We start from the raw sequence: 22,926 nt of genomic DNA on the forward strand, positions 1-22,926 counted from the left end.
GGCCCATGGACAGGCAGCGGGACAGCCACCAGCAGCCGGGCGCAGCCGCCACGGCCCCACGATCCCTCTCACAAACCGCCGGTGCGCGCCTGAGGGGCGGTGCGCGTGGAGGCCGCTCCTTCCCTCCCCGCGCTCTGCCTCCTCCCCCCGCTGGCAGAGTCCTCCAGCCTTCCCGGCGTGCCCCGCGCTCACCATAGAGCGCTGGCCCGGCCCCGCCGCTCGCTCTCTCGCTCTCGCCGTGTGTGGGAGGCGGCGCGGCCGCGGCGACATGGCGGGCGTGGGGCAGGCGGGCAGCGCTGCTGCCGCCGAGGCGGAGAAGCACCTCAACGGCGAGTTGCCGCCGGAGCCTGAGGACAGGGACGGCGCGGAGGGCGGCTCGGCGGGGCTCGGCGCGGAGGATGGCGCCAAGAAGAAGCGCAAGAAGAAGAAGAAGGGCAAAGCGGGCCCCGCGGGTAGGGGCTGGGCCGCGCCGGGACCCTCCTCTGACAGGCCGGCGGGGCGGGCTGAGGGGGCCGCGACCCGGCGGATCGGGCCTCGTATGCGGCAGTGGGCGGCTGTGGGTGGCTAAAGGGTCCTGCCGTGCGGGGCGCGGGTGGGGTGATGGGCGCCGCCGAGGCCGCTGTCCCGGCCCGTGGCGGCTGTGTGGGCTGAGGGGGATCCCCTCGGCGAGGAGGGGGCGGGCGGGTGCCGGGAGGATGCTGCTGCCATTCAGCACCGGGGAAGCTGGGGCGAGGGAAGTCCTTGCTCCGGTGCGCGCAGAAGCCACCTCTTCCCTCATCCCCTCCTGTGCCCTGAGGGGAAAGAGGCGTACGACTGCTGCTGTAAAAGTCATCCTGCATGATGGAGTCTCTGTACCCCTCCCAAGTTCTCTGAGAGAGCCGGAGCAAGTCTGGGCAAATAGTGTGAAGGAGCTACGATTTGCGTTTGTTTTAGCAGACTAGCAGTTAGTGGTGATCACGCTGTGCGTTTCTAATTACGTACTTCACGCCCATATTATCGCACAAGAACAGGCTGCTGCTGTGGCAAGAAGAATTAGTTACCCTGGCAGAAAAAAAAAAAAGTCATCAGAAATGTCTGGATAATGCTACCTTTATACGCAAGTTTCAGTAACAGTACCTGTCCCTGTAGTGCCCTGCAATCTTACACATTCGATCTGCTTTAAAAAAAAATAAAAATCAGCAAATGCTCTGGTATCTGTAGGATGAGTACTGTGTAATATTTCTATACAGTTTTGGGGTCTATTTCTTACTAATGTGGAGCTATCCTTTTACTGTAAGTCATACTTTAATTTTACAAACAGGACAAGAAACAGATAAAGAAATGGAAGGTACTCTTGATGATGTCGCAAAACAATTGGATAAACAAGCACTGGAGGAGAAGGAAAAAGATGATGATGATGAAGGCAAGTGTAACTTATCTTTTCTCTTTACATTTCCAGTGTCAGCTTCTTCCTAGACTCCCATTTTAGCAAACCTTTACAGTTGCCTTTTCGGTTTGGCGTGGTTTTTTGGTTTTTTGCTTGAGAGAGCTGAGATGCAACTATATATACTTTTTACTTTTTTGGCAACAATTAGAAAAAACCCAAAGGTAACAGCTTTCTTAAAGCTTCTTGTTTTCAAGGATCTTATTACTGCAGGGAAGTGGTTAGTTTAAGATAAGGTAAATCATTCTCACTTGCATTACCATGGTCAGTATAAATTTATGCTTCAAATTATTTCTCTTATTCTTGGCTTAGAACAAAAAAATACAGAGAAAATTTTAAGGAAGCATTTTAATTGAGAGAAAGTCTTAGAGTGTTTACCAGTGACTTGAAATCTGTTCATCTGTAATCCTGATTTTTCATTAAAACTGAACTGGGGAGAAATTAGTACACAAGCAAGGCAACACCTTCTGTGTTGTTTGTGCTATGCAGCTGGTGTTCTAAGCAAGTGCCTTGGAAGTGTCTGGTATTGAAATCCAGACTGGATGCATCTTTTCTGTAGGAATATCAGATAAAAATGCTGTCTTTCCTTTGTTTTGATGAGTGGTTCTCAATAGAAGTGGACATTTAAGAAAATACATTTCTCAAGTTAGTAATTTAATTTCCTTCTTTGAAATTAGCATTTAAAGTTGGCTCAGCACCCTAAAATGGTTCTTATTGTTCTGCTTAGATATCTTCTTAGTTGACTATTGCTGGAATTCATAATTCCAGAATTTAATGTAATAAATAAGATGTAGAAGTTTAAAAAAATGAAATTAAGTGTGCTGGGATATATAAAATGACAAATAAATTGATCTTTGAGCTTTATTAATCTATATATAGCATCCAGTTTTACGCAGTTACTTTTTGTAAAAGTATATTCTGATGGATTATTTGTTTTACGGTATATTTCAGGTTATGGAGTTGAAAGATAATTAATACAATATGTGCTTTGCCATCGTTGCGACTAAAGTAAGAAGTATTGAGGAGGATAGTGAAACTTTATAAAGTTTAAAAAATTCTTTGAAAATTATTAGAATAGTTATAGTTCCATCTCTGGAGAAACATCGTTAATTACAGATCAAGTGATGTGTTCTTTTATGCTTTTTGTAGGATTAGCAATTAGTATTATAGTATTAGAAGGTATTAAAAAAATCAAGTGGTGCTATCACTGAAATAATAATCTTCCTTTTTAACACGTTAGACTTGGATGTGTTGTTAGAAAAACAATAATATTTTTGCAGAAAAATAAAAATTGCTGTAAGTTTTTTGAAGACAACTGGGTGTTCTTGCTTGTCCTGGTTCTCGCCACTTGCCATCTTAATGTGTAGTTTCAGAGGTGTTGCTTAAGACGTGTTGCATTAGATTAAAACCAATAAAATACCTACCCCCCCTTTTCTTTTTTCCTTGATAAGCCCATAACTGAGTGACCTCAGAAACGACACTGTATACCTTTTGAAATCTGCGACAGATTAGGAAGTGCTCTTCAGATTTCCATTGCAGTGTTAAAACATGCTGATGGATAATGTTTTTGCATGATATTAGGCTGTTAATAACTATTAAACAGGTACACCAAAGTGGTGTAAGGTTGGGCTTCAGTTTTGCAAAGATCTTAAATTGCTTTTCTGGCAAAAATTTTTTTCATTACCAGCTAAATAACCTGAAGACAAACAGGATATTGGTCAGATGCAGTAGTTAATGTTTCTGGCAGCACAGTTAGTCTGCAGCAGTCTTCAAGGACGTGAAAGCATAGGCCCTGTTAGTTTGGCTTGCAGTTGGCTGATTCACGTGCAGTGATGTACGAAAGAGCCACAATAAGCAGATAGCAGCAGCAGCAGCAATGGTTAAGAAATGCTGTACTTTTTTTGCAATTTAGACGTGGCGTTTAAAAAAAAAAAAAAATCCAGTCGTCACTTGGTGAATGAAGTGGAGTCATATTTAATTCATTTCGTGGTGAATGGTCTGAGCACAGCTCAAGGTCAAGAGAAATGTGGCAAAGTTACCACATTTTAAAGAAATTTATATGCACTGTTAAGGATTTTCGGCTGCCTATGAAATATGGATTGATGAAGAATGTGGTAGGCTGGACTACATTGTACTTACACTAGTAGTGCAAGTTATACTTGTGATTTTTTACAAAAATTTAAAATAAGATGCTTAATGCCAAAATGAGCTGGGAGGGGGGGCATGGGTGACACATTACTGAAACTCGCCCCAGCTGCAGGATTACAGCAGTCACTGCGGTATAAAAATGTGGATGACACTGACCATCATGAGAGGCTTGAAATGTAGTGACTGGAAAAACTGGTCAGTGTTTTGGTTTGGTTTTGTTTTTAAATAAATGAGTAAATACAAGTTTCTGGATAAATGCATTCAAAATAGCAGTGCTTTGACTTGATTGTGAAAGTTCTTTCAATTTTACTTTTCGCTTTAGCTAAAAATAAATATTCTAAAAGTAGATGACTAGTACTTTTCCATTTTGAAATGAACTTGTGCTTAGGTCCAGAAGGTTTAGTTAGATGGTATCACATTAGTTAAATACTTCATCATGTACGAAGTAACTAAGCATTAGATGTAGCCAAACATGAAGACCACAGGGTTATTGTTAACCCACAGATGCGACTGTAACACGGTGTGGCCGATCATTAGTGTTTACATGCTGTGCTCTCTGAAAACCTCCCACTGGTAGATCTCACACACAGTGGTTTTGCTCAGTGCTGGTTGTGACTTTCCCTGTTATCTCCAGATTAAACTCATCCTTACCTAAGTGTTGTCATCTTTACTTATTTGGGGTTTTTTTTATCTTTCAGATGCATTAAGTTCCTTTAGCTGAAGCACCAGAAGATGGGTTCGAAGTAGTAGTTCCTAGCTTTTTGTTAGCTGTTATGTCTAATACAGTTCTCTCTCACATCCTCCCCCAACCCCAGGTGTCTTTTTGGGTGGCTTGAGAGTAGAGGAATTTAAAGTAGACTTTCTGAAAACTCTTTCCCTGAGCTGCTTTTTTCTTTGTTTGGTGATATGTTTAAGTCATCAACTTTAGAAAGTATTTTCTTAGGTCTGTGTCTGGTGCAGGGACTGAAAATGCTAATGGTTTGGTGGCAGCTTCTAGCGGTCTTCTTTTAATCCATTAAATTCTACTGTGGAAGAAGTGTTTCCAGATAGTCCAGGTGGTTTTGCATCTCATTCAAAATTCTTTGGTTCTTTAAGGTTATTTTGTATTCACCTGAGCACTTTCTTTTGTGTAGATGGAGAGGGTGAAGGAGATGGAGCAACAGGGAAAAAGAAGAAGAAGAAGAAAAAGAAGAAAGGACGTAGGTATCAAGCAGAAAAATAGAGATAGACTGCATGAATATTTGGTATAAGCATGTGTAAGTGATGTTCTTGGCAGCTGAAACAAATTTTGGGGTGCAGTTTGGGTTCGTAGGCTAAGTCTGGCTGTTTTCTTCTTTCTGGTATCCCTGAACACCACCTTGAGCATTGGCCAAATAAAGTCATATGAGGGCATTGTGATATGGTGTTGTCTTGGTAGAAGCCCAAATTCTAGTAAGGGGATCTTAAATAACTTGTGCTGTTTAACTTTTATGGTTGAAATAAGATACTTAGTGTTTCCAGTGTGCCACATGTAAAACTTCCTTAAATTATACTCAACAGCTAAGGTCCAGACAGATCCACCTTCTATTCCAATATGCGATCTATTTCCCAGCAACGTATTCCCAAAGGGAGAAGAATGTGAATACCCACCAACACAAGATGGGTGAGTGTTTTAAGCTTAGAAATAAATGCTGTCATCTGGATGTGCTGAATTGCAAAACTGTTAATGTGCAACTAAATGAACAGAGTGAGTTGTGATGTGCTTTTTTCCTCCTTTTTTTTTTTTTTTTACGGGATCATCGAAGAACTTAATGAATAGAAGTCTTCAGGCCAGAAATGTTCCTCCTTCCCTACCCTTTTAATCAAGGTATAGCCCATATGAGCAGAATTGCCATGAGGCAGGGAACCTTGAGACCTAGGGGACCAACAGGATTTCAGTAGGCAGCTTGTAAGAGAAATATAGTCTGAATTAGAACTGAATGAAGGTTTAAAATTTAGGGAGATGAGACACTGTTACACAGCACTTTTGGGAGCATCTGGATGTTAGCTTCCTGTTATTTTTATTTATTTATTTTTTGGTAGAGACATGTGGATCTCAGAGTATGAGACAGTTTAATTTAAAAGCCTAAGTGGTGTATTCTGCACTTTGCTTCTTTTTGTTTGAATATATAGTTGTTATAACCTAAACTGTCTTTTATAATTCATAGTGACGTGGGAATAATGTGCAATTTTACTAAACAAGCAACAGCTTCTAGTGGTTTACTGGAACAGAGATCTGCATCCTTTTGTTTTCATAGGGTACTACTGTTTCCTTACGCTTTGTTAGGAACTAGGATATACCAACTTGACTGAATTTCCTGATTTTTTTCCCACATAAAGTGTTGTGGAAGGTTGTGTTTTACTTGTATGGGGGGGATGGAATCAGCTTGAATTGCATGAAAATCTGAATGAAAAGACCAAGTATTACTGAAAACTTCCCAGGAAATTTTGAATCAAAAATCTGAAGAAATAAGTTAATCCAAAGGAGATGGGCAGTAGATAAATATTTATATTGTGAAAGCATTGTTTAGTTTTCAATTACTTTTTTTTCAGAATCAAACTACTTTGAAACATTTATTGGTTGTTTAAAGTCAATGCCTGTTTCTCATAGAGTGTAAGCAACACAGTTAAGAATCTAGTACATCCAGTACATCCTATAAATTATGTTCAGATATTCACAGATAATGTGGTTTAATTTTTGAGATTAAAATTTGGTTTTGTGGAAGCCACAAGGCTTCCACAAAGCCTTTTCTTTGTGTTTTCTTCGCACAAGGTGTGCTCATACTTATTTATAAATGACTGTCTTGTTTGTATGCACAATATTAACATGCTAATGAAGGACTTTCACAGGGTAGTCCTGACGGGCTGATCCAGGAGTGCTTCTTTCATGCTTAAGAGTTAAGTCTTTGTCTGTATATGTATATGCCACATTCAGAAGGACATGATTTAAGCAATCCAGGAAATTAGATTATAAACATCTTAAGCGAGTTCATAGTTTATTAACAAATGACACACTATTTTACTCTTTTACATATCCAGCTATTGAAGATTAAATGTTTTACTCTGGCTTCGCTACTATTCATTTGAAAGGAAAAAAAAAACAACAAAAAAACAACACAAAACAACAAAAACAAACCACCTTTTCTAACAGGATTTAAGTAGGGCATCTTTTCTGTACTAAGAGTGTTCTGCTATGGAAGAAGAATATACTCTTCTAAGGAACCTGAAGTAGTTTCCTTATATAATTTGCTTAAGTAAATACGTGCTTGGTTTTGTTTCTAATTTAAATATTTCACTCTTATGATGCTACTTTAGCATTTCCTGACGTAAGCAGCTACTTAAATTAGTAGCTGACACAAATGCAAGGATATTTTCCTATTCTAAATAATAGTTTCATTTTATATATTCGTGAAGCATTTTTCTGCCACTTCTCTTATTCATGCTGAGGTCAGTAGGGTTTTGCCTTTGATTTTTTGAAGAGTTGCACTTCTAATCTTAACCTTTTGATGTCACGTGCTTTTTAAAGTTACCTCTCGCCAACCTAGAATTGTGTATTTTGTGCGGGAAGTTGAACTAGAAGCGGATATCACTCAATTTTCAGGGGAAAAAATAGCAGAGAATCAATTCTTATGGAGACAACAGACTAACAGCTTTGATATTTTTATACCTCCAGTATTTGGTTGTGTTTGAAGGCTTGTGTTGTTTGTTGAAGACGCTTGAATTTGAAATTATGTGACAGGGAGGGCGGAAAAGCTATAAGCAATATTTCATGATTGTTAAAGTGGGATTAAGGAATTTTTGTCCCTGCCTGCTTGTTTCTGCCCCTGTCCTGTTATCTGGGTTAAAATGATCTGGGGGAATTATTTTCTGGAATTCTTACCTTTGATCACTAAAATCTAGTTTACAGCGCAATCCTATAAAGATTTGTGCTAGTGAAAACTGGGGGCTGTGAACTGAGTGAAAAGTTGGGAACAAATGCCTTGGAGCAAGAGGTGAACTTCTTAAGCTGATTTATGTGGTTGCCAGCACATTAGGAAACTGTCCTTGGAAGAGCTTGTTAGCTCATGTACCTGTCAGAGGACTTGATACTTGGTGTGAGACCTTTATCAGATCAATTGGTTTTTCACACATCCTGGAGTGCTTAGGCCCAAGCAGGATTTCTTGTCACCTCCTTTCCTGAGCTCCCAGGTGGTAGTGGTGCAGCTTTGGCAGCAAAATGCTTTATGTCTGATACAGTATTTGTAAGTGTAGGGGCTATTTTGTCCCCCAGTTGTCTTGCGTGGAGTGACTATATGCTGAAATACAGTAGGATAGAGTGAGGATGGCTTCCTGCCAGTTTGCTGGAGTTTGTACTTAAGTCTGTGACTGATGGCAGAGCAGCTGCCCAGACTCTGTCGGCAGCTCTTGCTACCAGAGGGTGTTCCCTGCTGGAATCCAGAGCAGTCTGAACAGATCCTCAAGTCCCTCTTCCCCACTGTTTTTCTGCAGTACACCTTTTCCATTTTCTTGTGCCATGACTACTGTGCTGGCAGTAGTCCAGTTTCCAAGTGCAATAAGGGGGCTCAGGTGTTGCAACCTGTTGCTTTTTTTTTTTTTCTTAATGGAATTTACCAGTGTTAAGGCAAATTCTAAGAGTAGTGTGCATGATGCTTGCTATTGGAGCAAAAAACCTGCTCAGAAAAGTAAGCATGGGATTTCTCCTTTGCACTGTTGTTACTTTATCTGAAAAGGAGCAGGAAGTTCAAGGGAAACAAGCAAAAGTGTCTCAAAATATTTGGATCCTTTGGTCATCCTGAGAAAAATTTTATAGAATAGCCTGTTACCCTTCTTTATTGTTTCAACTCTGCTGTAGAATTGCGGGGCTCTTAACAGTGTATAAGTACTCAGTTCAAAATGCAGCCAGGGCATAATCTCTTGGTTCACACATGCCTGTTTTTTGGCTGTGAAGGAAACTCTTAGAGTGGAGCCAAGTTACATGTCTATGAAACAGGAAAGTAGCTGCATCTTTGAATTTCAAAAAGTAATCTATTCAGTTGTTTGCTTTAGAATCAGCTCACTTACATAGAGGTAAAAAGTTCTAAATTTGGAAACTTTGGCGTGGGTCAGCATCTTTGGTCCATCTTGTCCATCATCTGTTTTCTTTTATGACTCACCTACCAGGATGTGCAGCTACGTATTGTTTTTAGTAGTATTTGTCCTGCATAGCATGTACAGAGTTCTTTTGAGGTAGCACTAGGGTTTTTTGCATCATTACAGGGCTCCAGCTTCACCATTTGAAGGGTATCTCTACTTTGTAGTCAGTCAGAAGAGTAGTCATTAAGTTCTGACAGTTGTTGGAGTGCTTAAATCACTCTTTTGTTTGTTTGCTTTCTTGGAACCTTAGTTGTATGGTTTCTTGCATAATAAAAAAAATATATTGAAAACTAATCTTACATTTAGTCTTGTCTTGAAAATTATTCTTGTATTTGTTCTGTGAACCTACCAAAGAGCCAAAATGAGTGGTATTCTTCTGGAACAAATGATAATTCACCATCCGGCAAATTTAGAAAGTAACTTCCTGGCATGTGTCACAGTTACTATGTATTGTGTTAGGTGTTATTATGTAAATATTCTGAGGATGAGCAAAGGTAATACTGGAACTGCAAGCTCTTAGATTTTGAAGGAGCATATTGTCTCTATGTCAGTAACAGTTTCTGGGCCAAGTAGCTGCGCTACAGTGCTGGGATTCTTCTCCATACAGGAAGAGCACTGTCTGAATGAGTAAGATTGTGCAAAAGATAAACTTTTTGCATGAGCAGAGTATGTTGCAGTGATTTGCCCTGCTAAAGTCAAGGTAGAACTGCAGGCCTTGATATTAATTTTATACACCTGTCCTGTCTTCTTGAAAAGTATTATGCATCCTTCAAGCACACTGCTCCTCTGGGCTTTTGGGAGGGTTGGCAGGTAAGGCTTTTGAAAATGTAAAGGGAATAATACGGTTCATAGTCTGAGTTAAATTTCTATGTATACATGATTTTTTTTTTCTGCAATGTTATTGCCTTTCACAGATGCCAGTCCGTGGTGCTGCTAGATTTTTTTAAATAGGCTTCCTTTATTCTGAAAATTTCCTAAATCAGGATCTTTTCTGTTGTACAGGGGATTGTAGACCTGACTGGGTAATAAACAATTTGCAGGCTTTAGACAGAAGTTGTAATGACTACTGTGATTATAGTAACTTTTCCTGACACGCTTTATTTATTTTGAAGGCGAACTGCTGCTTGGAGAATAACTAGTGAAGAAAAGAAGGCGTTAGACCAAGCCAGTGAGGAAATCTGGAATGATTTTCGGGAGGCTGCAGAGGCACACAGACAAGTGAGGAAATACGTTATGAGCTGGATAAAACCTGGAATGACAATGATAGAAATCTGGTGAGGACACAGATCTTCTCAAAGACCTCTGCTGTAGATTTTTCTTCTTTCTCCAGAGGGGAAGGAATTTAGTCTCAGTTTTGTGTGCTTAATTGACTGTGACATGAGTGTTGGGGGGATTTCTGTTTGAACTATGCAACTAGTATCCCCAATTATTTCCTTTAAGTTTCCTCTTGTAACATATTCTTAGCTTACACAGCTTTACAGGGCCTGGGATGATACTGAATTTCAAACTAAGCTTTCAGTTATGTTCATTTATTTTGAGCACATGCATGATTTTTATGTTGTGTGCCCTAGCTAGTCTTGCACATAAGTTCTGCAGGCAGTGCTGAGAGAAGCAGCAGTAGCGGTAGTGAACATCTTGGGTTTTGCCAGAAGTGTCAGTGAATTGCTGTGTGGACGAGCAATGCAGGTGCATTCTGAGGCTGGGACTGGGCAAAGAGGCATAAAACCAGCATGGCTGTGTACTCACTCCAGGGCAGGAAGAATTTTGTCTCTAGTCTTCACTGACTGATGTTTCTGGAGAAACACAATGTTTCTTTGTTGTTGTTGTTAGTTGATAATCCATTTGCTTAGTTATTTCTTAAGATAAACATGAGTTTGATTAAGGTAAAGTTTTAAATAAATAATTAGCCTGGACTGATTCTCTGGAGTTTTCCAACTATTCCTTTTTCTGCCCTTCAGTTTATCTAGAGTGAATGTCTGCTGTCCAAGTACTGCACTGATCCAGGACAGTTTAGCTTCCAATATCAGGTGCTTTCAGCCTGGTGTGACTGAGGACTATGCTGACAAGAGTAGGATAGTAAGAAAGCTAATCAGAGTTAATCCCCAAGGTAACTGTGCGAGGATAACAGAAAGAAATAATATATCATCAGGGAAAGTGGAAGAAAGACAGCTGCCGTAATAATCACTAGTCTGGCTGAAACAAATCTGTCATATTGAATTACACAGTTTGACTGTTACAGTTATAAGAAATAATTTTCTCAAAACATGACTTTTCTACCTAAAGTACCTTAGGCTATGGGGACTTGCCTGTTAAAATAAGCAGTCTTCTTTTTCCAGGTTGCTCTGAGTGAATAGCTTTCTTAAATAAAATCAGAGTATGGTGCACTGATGTGAGCTGCATCATTCACTGCCACTATAGGAGTATGCACTGCTGGACATGTATCTGTAGCTTTCCAGTAGCTAGCAGCCACTGGAGTAGACAAAAACTTAAGAGCAGACAGAAACCCAGAACAAATGCTAGTCTCGTAAGGTTTTATTTTATCACAGTTATTGCTTCAATTAAAAAAATATTATTATCATTCCTTGCTTAGAAATTTTTTTAATAAGTGAGAGAACTATACTATGCTTTTTTCTTTTTTTTGATTTTTCTTTTAAATCCTGGTGCTTGAAAAAATGCATTTAATTTGCCTAAACTTTAGTTGTATAACCTCTGCTGCTCAGGAAGAATGGGTTAAACATAGCTTGTAAAGGATGGATATTTTAAATTTAAAGTAAAAACACTAGTGAATTATTCAGTTTTGCCCAAGAAAGGGTAGAAGAAACAACACCAAGAACTGAAGATCGTTATGTTGTACTTAATGTTTTCCAGTCTAGGATCTCCTTCTAGTTACCATACAAGTAGTTTAGGATTTCAAATTAAAACATTTGCTTGAATATTTTTCTGTGGTTTTGTTCTCGCATTGATTTATTTAAAGTCATCATAAGAAATACCAATGACAACTGTTATGTTCTTTTTTTTTCTCCCTCCCCTCTGCCTTTTAGTGAAAAACTAGAAGACTGCTCACGTAAGCTGATAAAGGAAAATGGTTTAAATGCAGGTCTTGCGTTTCCTACTGGGTGCTCTCTGAATAATTGTGCTGCCCACTACACTCCCAATGCTGGAGATCCGACAGTCCTGCAGTATGATGATATTTGCAAAATAGATTTTGGGACACATATTAGCGGTTAGTTTTTATTTATGAATTAAAACTTTGAGAACATTCTTCAGTGCAAAGGCTATGGAGCTAATTAACTTCTGCTGATTTCAGGTCGTATTATTGACTGTGCTTTTACAGTCACATTCAATCCAAAATATGACAGGCTATTACAAGCTGTAAAGGATGCCACAAATACTGGAATAAAGGTATGATCATTATGTAAGTCATTTACCAAGTCTTTTACAGTAAACTTCGCAATTATTTTCCATTTATATTTGCACTTTATTTTCAGTGTGCTGGAATAGATGTACGTCTCTGTGATGTGGGGGAGGCCATACAAGAAGTTATGGAGTCTTATGAGGTTGAAATTGATGGCAAAACATACCAAGGCAAGTTCTTTTCTTTATGTAAGGATAGTTTTTCTTAGAGAGTGTGTGTGTATATATATATTTGTACAAATATTGATTTATTTGTACCATATTGAAAAGACCTCCGTACTAGAAGTATGGTATGAGTCTTGCATAAATACGTGTTTCTAGCTGACTTGCCGTTCCTCTAGAGGAATGTTCTTGGCTTATCCTTCCAAGTATTGTATCTTTAACAGAGAAGTGAAGGCTAAACAACCTTTTCAAAATGTACAAATAATTTGATACCTGCTGTTTGGCTTTATTAATAAACTTTTGTTACTGTTGGAGTTGCTAGTCTTTAATAATGAAGTTTTGATATACAAAAATAACTTGTATCTTGGCTGGAATTTGTACAAGATGGGTGGATAGTTCTGTGTTTAGTTTCTCTGCATTATGATGAGTCACTGTTGCACTTTCAGTATGGGCTAACAGACCAAATTGCCTTAACGAGTTTAACATTTGTTAGGAAATTGCCTGTAATACTAATGTTTTCTTCAAAAGTGAAACCAATTCGCAATTTGAATGGACATTCGATTGGGCCATATAGGATACACGCTGGAAAAACGGTGCCCATTGTGAAAGGAGGAGAAGCCACAAGAATGGAGGTAAATGGAGTTCTTAAATCTTTCTGTTAAGTTTCCCCAAATGTCACTGCAAGAGTAATATTTCCTGTGCAGTCCTAATGTGTAGTATTTGTGATCCTGGTGGATAATAGCAGCAGAGGGAAAACTTTGCTGTACTTCGTAGTGTTCCTGTAAAGGAGTGATTGCTCTTGTTTCATCTCAGTGGCGTCTCCATTTAACCCTGGAATGTTCTGGTATCTAATGGTTTCTGAAACTGAAGCCTTGGAACCCTGCTATTTAAAACAACAACAACAACAACAACAAAAAAAACACAAACAAAAAACAAAACAAAAAAAACCCACCAAAAACCCCACAACACCCCACCAAACAACAGGAAAAAAACCCCTTGAAATCGGAATGGTTTTAGTGATGCTTACGGAAACTCTTGCATATTTATTTCTCAATGTGTATATGTTACTTAAATGCAGTGTTGGAATGTTGAACTTATGAATGTTGCATTTATGAGCAGGGAAAAGGACAGGAATTCAGATTTCGGGGTGAACTTGAGGGACCAGAGTTTTCATGAAAGGTGTTCAGACTTGCCAGTCATTCACACTTCCCTTATTTGTTCATTCTGTAACTAAAAAGACAAAATAACAATCTTCCCTTGCTCAGATAATTCTTGAGAAATATTTCTGTAGTGTTGTAGTTTGGATGACTTTTTGCAAGCACAGTTAGTTAAGGTATCTTTCCTGAAGAGCTTCCAGTGCAGTTTTTCTTTGCAGATACAAAATATTTAAGCTTATTTCTAGTTAATGGGGTGGGCTAAATGAAAGATGTTGTTTGAATAGCATCTTGGAGTAGGGGAAGAGAAATTACTGTACATGATGTGTCAGACTGTGCCAATCAGAAAGGCAGTCTTAAAATATGTAACCTGAGATTTAGCCACCATTTTGATGTAAGCTTGTGTTCTAACAAGATAAAGCTCATTTAAAAGATTGGTAATGAGATAAGAAGCTTTTAATTTCATTCTAAGCCTGATCACTGATCAGCAATGATCACTACTAAGCCTGTCAGAGTAAATAAGAACTGAATAGGGATAGGTGTGGTCTGGACAGGATTGTTTTTTGACGTAGACTCACTCTCATCACCCAAAACTTGTATCATAATTGCTCATCACCTTGTTAATGATGTGAGCAAAATCATCTTATCTATAGGAGTGTGCAAAGGGATTAAAGAGTATTGGAAAAGGAATGTAGAAAAAGCTTGTGTGCCCTTCTTGTTTTAGCTTAGGGAATAGTTACATCTTGTATATCATCCATCATCAGTATATTACCAGTACAAAACTTAAGTGTTCTTTAAGCAATTCTTACTTAAGGGTTTCAGAGCTTTGAGATTGTTTTAATTGAATATCCAGACACTGGGGAGAAGACGTTTTTTAATTTCTCCAGCTTCTGTAGGTTACTTAGGACACAATCCTCCATCATTAAAGACAGTGAATTTTGCCAATGAAGGATGTGGAACATAGCCAAGCTCTTACTGTACTGTGCTAATTATAGTATCAAACTGCAATCCAAGGAGTTTTTTGTGCCAGAGAGAAGTATAGTCCCTCTCAGTCCTTATTCTGAAAAAGTGTGTGTAAAGTGAATTTTTTGTGGCATTGTGTGGGGGTTTTTGTGGTTTTGTGGTTTGGGTTTTTTTTAAATGAAATCAGTTGAATATTAAGGGGCATTTTTACAAGTTTGTCTTGAATTTGAAGCCTGTGTTACTGCTTTTCATATGGCTTCTTATTTTTGGGTTGTGACTTTCAAAGTAGCTTAATAAACTGAAAAACCCAGCTCCCGCTGTCTGTTAATGTTTGATGCTCTATCTTAAGTCCCTTTCACAGTCCTGCCATTAAGGATATGTGAACTGCACTTGGCAGAAATGAGTTTATATAATGGCATTTCAGTATGTTCTTGGCTAGAATTTTGATAATGCCCTTGCAGATATTTATCACCTTCATTTCTTGAAGAAATGCATCTTGTGGAGTGGAAATGAGCAGGTTAAGGGTTTATACTAGCAGCTGTTACCAGAAAATTCTTGCAGAAATTGGGCAGAAAGTTCTTCAGTGCAGTAAGTCTCTGTAATCAACATCTATTTGCTATGTCTAAACTATACATTTCCTAGGACTTCTATCTGAATAGCAAAGGAGAATTACTTCCAGTTAGCAAATATTTTGCAGCAGAATGTAGTTTCTTAGCTATGTTAGATGTATGCTTTGACAAAGTTTTAACTGCAACGACTTTGAGAAATTGTGACTAGAAACGTGCCAATATTTATGGCTTGAAACAAATAAAATGGTACTAACATAAATAGCTGATGATTTGGAGATGTCTGTAACTTTACAGTGTGAAATCTGCATATTGAATTTTTCGCTACATTGATTTGTCGATTGAATCTATTCGCATTTAATTACTTGTATTCAGAAGTTGTTATACTGAGATCGTTACATCAGAATGGCCCAGTGTCACTTATTTTAATATTGCAACACGTTCCCTTTTTTTTTTTTTTCTCTCCTTAGGAAGGTGAAGTATATGCTATAGAAACCTTCGGCAGCACAGGAAAAGGTGTTGTTCATGATGATATGGAGTGTTCTCATTATATGAAGAACTTTGATGTTGGGCATGTGCCAATAAGGTTGGATTTTGTTGTTATTGTTTTTTGTTGGTATATTATGCTAGAGCTACCACCTTCTCAGGGTTCAAACTTGATACAGTGCAGGTTCTTCACTCATTAATAAGGCTGTCAGAGGACTCAAAAGGGTGGTGTTAGCAATGTTCTTGTTATGAAATGTGCTCCATTTGTAAATCTGGAGCAATATGGAATTATTCCAAAGAATCTGGAAATGGAGAAAATACATTATTATGTCTTCAGAAATCTAGATTGTTTTTTAACAATCTTCCTATCATTAATAATTTTTAAATAATAACATATAAATTATGTTTGTATATTAGTCTATACATTAAATGTATAGATTTTTATTTTAAATCAACATCTGTATTATGGTTGTGTGCTACAATCTTTGTCTTAGTGCTGTTTCCAGAATATATCAAGCTATTCCAGTCATCTGTTTTGTTTGTATGGATATTTTGCGGGTTTTATGTTCTTGTTTCAGAATATTGCTGTAAAATGAAATAGCTTATTAATGTTCAGTTTTCACTGCAATTGCGTTTTGGCATTTCTAGGAGTGCAACATATTCTCTGAAGTGAAGGCTATTTCCAGATAGTTCTGTTTTGTCTCCATAGAACAATGTAGTAATATGAAAAAGGTGAGGGGGAAGAGAATTAGCCTAAGGGTGGAAAGGAGCTGCATCAGTTTGGAAATAAGTTTATTTCTTAGCAGATCTACAAATATCTAATTTTTTTTCATATATATCGTAAGAAGTATGAATAAAAAGCTTACCAAGTGTTTGACTTCAGCAGTAAAACTTCAGCGTTTTAAACCACCAAGCGTATGCCTAAATTCAGATTATTAACAGCTTCGGATCAGGAAGAATTCTGTTTTTCTTTATAAAATGAATTGTCTGTTTATTATTTAAGAGAATGATTCTGGTCTCTGTGTTTAGTTTTTTTAGTTTTGTGTGCCTAGTTAGATGCAGGTATGTTCACAATCTAACTTCCACTATTCGAAATGGATGGCCAGGGTGTTTGGCAGCATTCAGATTTGTTTCGAAGGATACGTTTTTGCAGGAGGAAAATGCGCTTTCTTTTGTGAACAGAACACCTGACTGATGCAGAAAGACATCCAAGACTAAGCAGTCTTAAAATACCTTGAAATCTAACCCTTTTTTTAATTGGTGTGTTTTATTGTTGTAGTGAATGCTTGCTGGTGATACTTCTTTCTTCTCTAAAATGTTCTTCTTTCTTCAGGCTTCCAAGAGCAAAACACTTGCTAAATGTTATCAATGAAAACTTTGGTACTCTTGCCTTCTGCCGCAGATGGCTAGATCGTCTGGGAGAGAGTAAATACCTAATGGCATTGAAGAACCTGTGCGACCTGGGTATAGTGGATCCATATCCTCCCTTATGTGACATCAAAGGCTCATACACAGCACAGTTTGAACACACTATACTGTTGCGCCCAACGTGCAAGGAGGTTGTCAGCAGAGGAGATGACTACTAAACTCAAAGCCACCTCAGCACCTTTATACTGTAGGCTTTGTTGGAACATACTATACCAGAATTAATTTGCAACATATTGTCTGTTTTAACAGTGGACTGATGTAATACTTTCCATATTTGGAAAGGAAGAAATTTAATCAAAGGCAAGTCTTCTAATGTAACTAACCAAGGAAAAAGCTTGCAGGCCTTTAGAAATATTTCAAAAGTTACTTATTTTTTCTGTTCAGGGAAATATGTGCTCTAAAGCTCAGTTTTTAGTTTGGAATGAGTTATACATTTTGTTTTGAACATTTATGATAAAAGATGCTTTTCAGATATTTATATTATCATATTCCTACTTGAACGCTTTGAATGACTACATCTGATTTCTGCGCCCAGGTCCTCTATGATAATGCCTTTTAAACTTCCTGGAATCCATTTTGTAAAAAATAAAGACAAATTTTCAGATCTAAAAATAGATATACTTTTTAGAAGTCTGGTTATGATTCTGGTCAGGAGTCTGCTGGGAAATTGCTCTATTAAATATTTTACAAACTTGATTTGCTATTTCTTGTCTTGAAACTGGACTGGTCTTACCCTTAATATGAAACTTTGCCTTTCAGTGGTTATTTAAACAGTCTTGTCAGTGCTGGGGTACAGGGCAAGAAGTCATCACCTCTTTGCAGGACAGAATGTGACAAGCTCAGTGAAGACGTGTGGTGTGATTTGTTTTTGAGTGTGCTAGTCTTCTAATACAGCTAAAGTCTAAACTGAACATGTCAAACGCATTTGGTGGTCTCTGTTGCTGTTATGAGCAACATGCAACTTTGGGCTGAAGACAACTGTGATTATTAGTATATATCCCTGCATATTCTTTGCCATTGGCATGCCCTCTTTGCATGGAGTAAAATTTTCCTTCGTGCGATTGCTGGTCTCCTTAAAGTTCACATTCGATTGGACAAGTTGTGGGGATGATGAAAACTTTGATTTATTTTGGAGTTTTAAAAGTTCTTCCATACAGGCAAACTGATCTGGAGTATTTTGATGTTTTCTTCACATAAGAGGTCATTATCTGTCTTCCTGCTGCAGTGAATCTGACTGTTGAAACTCATTTGTAAAGGTAAATTAAATCCCATGGCTCTTCAGGCCTAGGTGCAGTATGTCTTCCGGTGCTGTATATTTACCTCATGACTTGCATATTAAAATTTTACATAGTTAACTGGTAACAAAAATGACAGCTTCTTTAACAGGTCAGTAACAGTGCCTTAAACATAGCTGCTTAGGAAATAGAGATGCTTCACCTGCTCCTTTATAGTGACAGCCTGTGTTTCTTTACAGAGGAGTTCATGTTAATTTAGAAATATCAGATCTTTCCCCCTCTGTCTTTGGGTAAAAGCTGCAATTTTGTCCTTTAAAACCCGAGTATGTGAGCTGCAGTTTAGAGGGAGCAGTGTCATGTACTGCCTGCAGTTTAAAAATAATAGACACTGGTGGGTTTTTTCCCCGATTGTAAGTATTGCTTAAACTTAGTACTGTTTAAACTTGTAGAAAGTTAAATGGGTGATACAGGATACTGAAATGTGTATTTCTGTTGTTGCTGTTTGGGAGTCTTGGCATCCCAGCAATTAATTGTAAGTAATTTATGCAGCTGTGTGGGCATGTGTGTCTCAACTTCCAAACAAACAGTAGCTAGTGTATGCGCTCGTGCATTGCAAAGTAAAAACTGGCACTTGAAAGGATCTGTGACGAACAGGGTTGCTGGGTACGTTAGCTGCTGCTATTCTTATTTATGCTAACAGGACCATACTGCTGATGCACTTTTTGACTTGATACGAGCAGGTTCTGGTAGAATGGATGGCTTCCAGCTCACTTACCTATTTTTGTAACAAGCCTGGTTACTACGAATTCTGCTAGAAACAAGACAAATCTGCCTCATTTCTCTGCCTCTATCCGCTAATTCCAGACTTTTCTCTTTAGAAGGATAGTCTGTTAGTGGCACAGTGGCACTTGGTACTGTTCCTACAGCTTCAGGCTCTTTTATCTTCGCTGTTGGTTACTTCAAGAACACTTAGTATTACAGATCAGTCATTTGTTTTCTTCTCTTTATCTTTTCTTTTACCTGAATATAATGGGAAGGTCCAGACGAGCAGAGCTACTTTGGACTATGGTCTGTTCTTTTAACTTTTTAACTTGCTGGCTGTTTGCTAATTCCCATATGGAAGCTGATAATCATGCATAACAAGTTGTAGAGGAAGTGCCTCTGAAAAATACTTGCAGAACATGATCGTTATTTGTTGCCATTAAATTTAATTTGGCTTGTCTGGATACATGCTTCCTGTGCTGTTAACCATCCTGCATTTACACCTGTCAGTATAGAAGGCAAGCCCTATGTCTACTTCCACCTTGCATTAAAAAAAAAAAATTTAGAATTCCTCTACTGCTTCCATGCTTTTTAGACTGCCTTTTCCTATTGCTGGAAGTGTAGTTATAAAGTCCTGGCCATGCTGTCTGATAACTGGACCGTACTGTCATGTCACTTGACAAAATCAAAAGTTTATCAAAGCTTTTTGAGACAGATATTGAAGTCTGTCTTCCTCAAATACCCAGAAGATGGGGGATCGTCTCTTGAGTACACGCAGCACCAGAAATGGTAATAGTTTTTGTAGAGAGTGTGTTTATTAGAGGTACCAGAGAGTTCAGAATCTGCTCTGCAGGGTTTTTTCTTCATGCAGACCTTGTGAGACACACGTGTCATTAGAGAATGTACAGCTTGACTTCATATGATCTGTCCTTTTGATGAAGGTATGGCCTAAGATTTTTCTAACCCGGAGACTTAATTTTAGACTCAAACAACATGCTTCTCCTCTTAGATGTGTGTTTGGTTTTTTGCTTGGTTCCTCTGCTTTTTGACCACCTGCTCGAATAAGTCTTAAATAAGTCTTCTGTTAATTTCATGGAGCCTTGTACTAGTTTTCTGACTGTAAACCAGCAAAGTTACTTTGTCTTGTGTTTAACCACATGAGCAGCACCCTAATGCGGTGCATGTGCCAGCAAAGGGAACTTGACTCTGTCCCAAACGAAAAGCTCTGTTGTGTCAGAGTTCAGGTGAAAGCCTCTAGCAGTTGTCAAGAAAGCGACTGCCTGCAGCAAGCGGCAGATGTTGGAGCTGGCCTGGCGCTTTCCCCTGGGCAGGGTGCCCCTTGGCTGTGGGGCTGCGCAGTGCGGGAGGCCCGTCTCAGATGCTGTTGGTAGCGTGGGACGGGTAAAACAGAGGGCTGGTGGGTACAAACAGCCAGCTGGAAAGTGGAAGTCTTGCATGGAGGGATGGGTTTGGTTGTCTTTGTTTCTCAAAGCTTCTGCGGCGTGGGTACTTTGTAGAAAATAAAAAATCTTACTAAAACTAGAGGGGCTTTCCTTCTAAAGGAGAGGTTTTACTGCTTTTACTTGAGTCGGAGGTAGTAGTATTCAAAGTGACAAGACTCCTGTTTAAAAATGTCACCTTGTGTGTTGATGGTAGATTTCCTTGGAGTTTCGCACTTTGCATTTTGGCTTAAAAATACCACCTTACCAGGAAGATTTGGGTTTTCCCTTTTTAGTGGCAGATTTTATTAAAAATAGAAATAAACTTGGTGCTAAGTAGCAACTGTCAGGTATATCCCTAGGGACATACTCTTCTACTTCAGGCTTTAGCTTGTGAAGTAACAAAGCAGTTCTAGCACTAGCTTCGTGGAAGCTGCTGTGCAGCAGCCTGCCTTGCAAGGGAGCAGGCGTTCTAAGTGTGAGCATAACGAACTTTTCAAAGAGGAGGGGGAAATACGGCATCTCGGGAGGGAGATAATGTTGCTGTTACAGTGAGAAAACTGCTGTTGCGTCTTCCAGCCTCATTGTGTCACGTTACCTTTAGTAAATCAAAATAATATCACAGAAAAGTAGAAAAACAGAGTAAGATGGTATCATGGGAACTTGGTGATGTGATGTGTAAACACAGCTGGAATTTGTTCATTTGATTTTTACAGGTGGCGTTTGGAGGCAGAGGAACTTTGCCAAATCCTATTTATTTCAAATATTTTTCTTACAGGAAGGAAGAAGAGAGTTAGGCTTTTTACAGTTAATCATTTGCCAGGATTTTGCACTTCCAGCTTGTTGGTACTCGGCAGTCCGCGGAACATCAATCAGCTGTCCATAAGCAAAGGCAGGCAGTGTATTTCCTGAAGTCCATTCACAAAATAATGTTTCTGCCAAATGCTTTTATGGAGGTGTGTTCAGAGATAAAGACCATGTAACTTGAGAACAGCACAGCATGCTTTGAAACAAGGTGTTATTTTTATATTAATCTTTTCAACAGTAATCTACATGGATTCAGGAGGCAGTTCTGGTTTTACGAATTGAAATTTTTTGAGTACTTTTAAAGTAAATGAAAAAACAATTAGACAACTGTGCTGTGACTCAGGATTCATGATGTGTGTTTTTGTCATGGCAGCCACCCAACTCTTGTAACTAAGGTTAAAAAGTCATAGATTTTTTGCTTTGCTTTTATAATGATGGTGACTTCTCTTTTGTTTTGGAAAGCTGCAGTGCTTTGAAAAAAAAACCTGCATAGACTGGTCGGCAGTTAAGATGAAGAGTAAGCCTTTTGCCTAGTTGTTTTTGAGCTTTAGCTGTCTGCTTCCCCAGTTTTTGAAGTTACCATTTTTTTTCAATAAGACCAAACCTCTGAGTCCCTTGAATTGGGGAGAGCTGTATAGAAGTCTTGTTTACCACTAGATAAAAGTGAAGACACGTGATCCCACTGCATGCTGTCTGGATGCAGCTATCCATTACCACCTGGGACGGGAAAATGGTATTACTTTTCCATTTAAGGATTGGCTGCTGTGACCCACGCGATGTGTCAGTGCACTCTCCGCAAGCTCACACGCAGATGATACAAAGTGGGGGGAGTGGCTGCTAGACCAGCTGGGGGCACTGCCGCCCAGAGGGAGTGGGACGGGCTGGGGACAGGGGCCAACAGGAACCTCATGCAGTTCACCAAAGGGAAATGCCAGGTCCTGCACCAGGGCAGGAATAATCCCAGGCACCAGTACAGGCTGGGAAGCAGCTCCCACAGAAGGAACTGGGGGACAAGCTGACCATGAGTCAGCAACGTGCCCTTGGGGCAAAGCAGGCCAACAGCCTCCGGGGCTGCAACAGGCAGAGTGTTGCCAGCAGGTCCAGGGAGGTGGTCCTTCCCTCTCCTCAGCCCTGGTGAGAGACAGCTGGAGCACTGTGTCCAGTGCTGCATTTCCCAATACAAGATACAGACTTCATGGTGTGAGTCCAGCCAGGAAGACGGTGAAAGGGCTTGGAGCATCTGACCTATGAAGAGAGGCTGAGGGAGCTGGGAGTGTTCAGCCTGGAGAAGGGAAGCTCAGGGGGATCCTATCCTATCCTATCCCCCTGATGGGGGGAGTAGAGAAGACGGAGCCAGGCTCTTCTCAATGGTGCCACTGACAGGACGAGAGAAACGGGCACAAACTGAAATACAGGAGGTTCTATCGAGACAGAAGAAGAAAATGTTTTTGCTGTGAGGATGCTCTAGCACTGGCACAGGCTGCCTGGAGAGGCTGTGGTATCTCCATCCTTGGTGCTATTTAAAACCTGACTGCACACAGCCCTGAGCAACCCGTTCTAGGTGATCCTGTTCTGAGCAGAGTTGGACTCTGCAATCTCCAGCAGCCTCTTCCACTAGCAAGAAATCTGTGCACTTTCCTCAGATGTACTTGGTAGGTGACTGAGGCGCAGTACCACTTCCCTCGTGTATCGGGGGGAAAAATCCAGCTTCTCTCCTGAAGGACTGAGGAAGGGAGTCAGCAAGTGATCTCACAAATGCACATAGAACTCTTAATTACTGGAAACACT

The 22,926-nt window shown here is 39.5% G+C and overlaps 1 protein-coding gene across 2 annotated transcripts; it reads left to right on the top strand.

Annotated features, from left to right (window-relative positions):
* The first annotated feature begins 201 nt into the window (after nucleotides 1-201).
* On the top strand, nucleotides 202-17,591 carry METAP2 (methionyl aminopeptidase 2). Of its 2 annotated transcripts, none has more exons than XM_068401051.1 (11): nucleotides 202-452; nucleotides 1,301-1,402; nucleotides 4,705-4,770; nucleotides 5,111-5,213; nucleotides 9,835-9,996; nucleotides 11,764-11,945; nucleotides 12,030-12,124; nucleotides 12,211-12,307; nucleotides 12,827-12,930; nucleotides 15,452-15,567; nucleotides 16,801-17,591. In XM_068401051.1, the coding sequence occupies exons 1-11, from the start codon at nucleotides 269-271 to the stop codon at nucleotides 17,051-17,053; spliced, it is 1,464 nt and encodes a 487-aa protein (XP_068257152.1). In that variant the 5' UTR covers nucleotides 202-268; the 3' UTR covers nucleotides 17,054-17,591. The 2 variants fall into 2 exon arrangements, with proteins under 2 accessions (XP_068257152.1, XP_068257153.1); XM_068401052.1 differs by having other exon boundaries at nucleotides 1,301-1,397; nucleotides 4,703-4,770.
* Nucleotides 17,592-22,926: the final 5,335 nt, after the last annotated feature.

The sequence above is a fragment of the Nyctibius grandis genome, chromosome 5 (genome assembly GCF_013368605.1).
Source record: "Nyctibius grandis isolate bNycGra1 chromosome 5, bNycGra1.pri, whole genome shotgun sequence".
NCBI classification, from domain to species: Eukaryota; Metazoa; Chordata; class Aves; order Nyctibiiformes; family Nyctibiidae; genus Nyctibius; species Nyctibius grandis.

Bases quoted from the DNA above. Each gene is read 5' to 3' on its own strand.
- METAP2 (XM_068401051.1), top strand. From the start codon at position 269: ATGGCGGGCGTGGGGCAGGCGGGCAGCGCTGCTGCCGCCGAGGCGGAG. The intron at 1,403-4,704 runs GCAAGTGTAACT...TCTTTTGTGTAG, and splicing joins AAAAGATGATGATGATGAAG to ATGGAGAGGGTGAAGGAGAT. The intron at 11,946-12,029 runs GTTAGTTTTTAT...TGCTGATTTCAG, and splicing joins TTTTGGGACACATATTAGCG to GTCGTATTATTGACTGTGCT.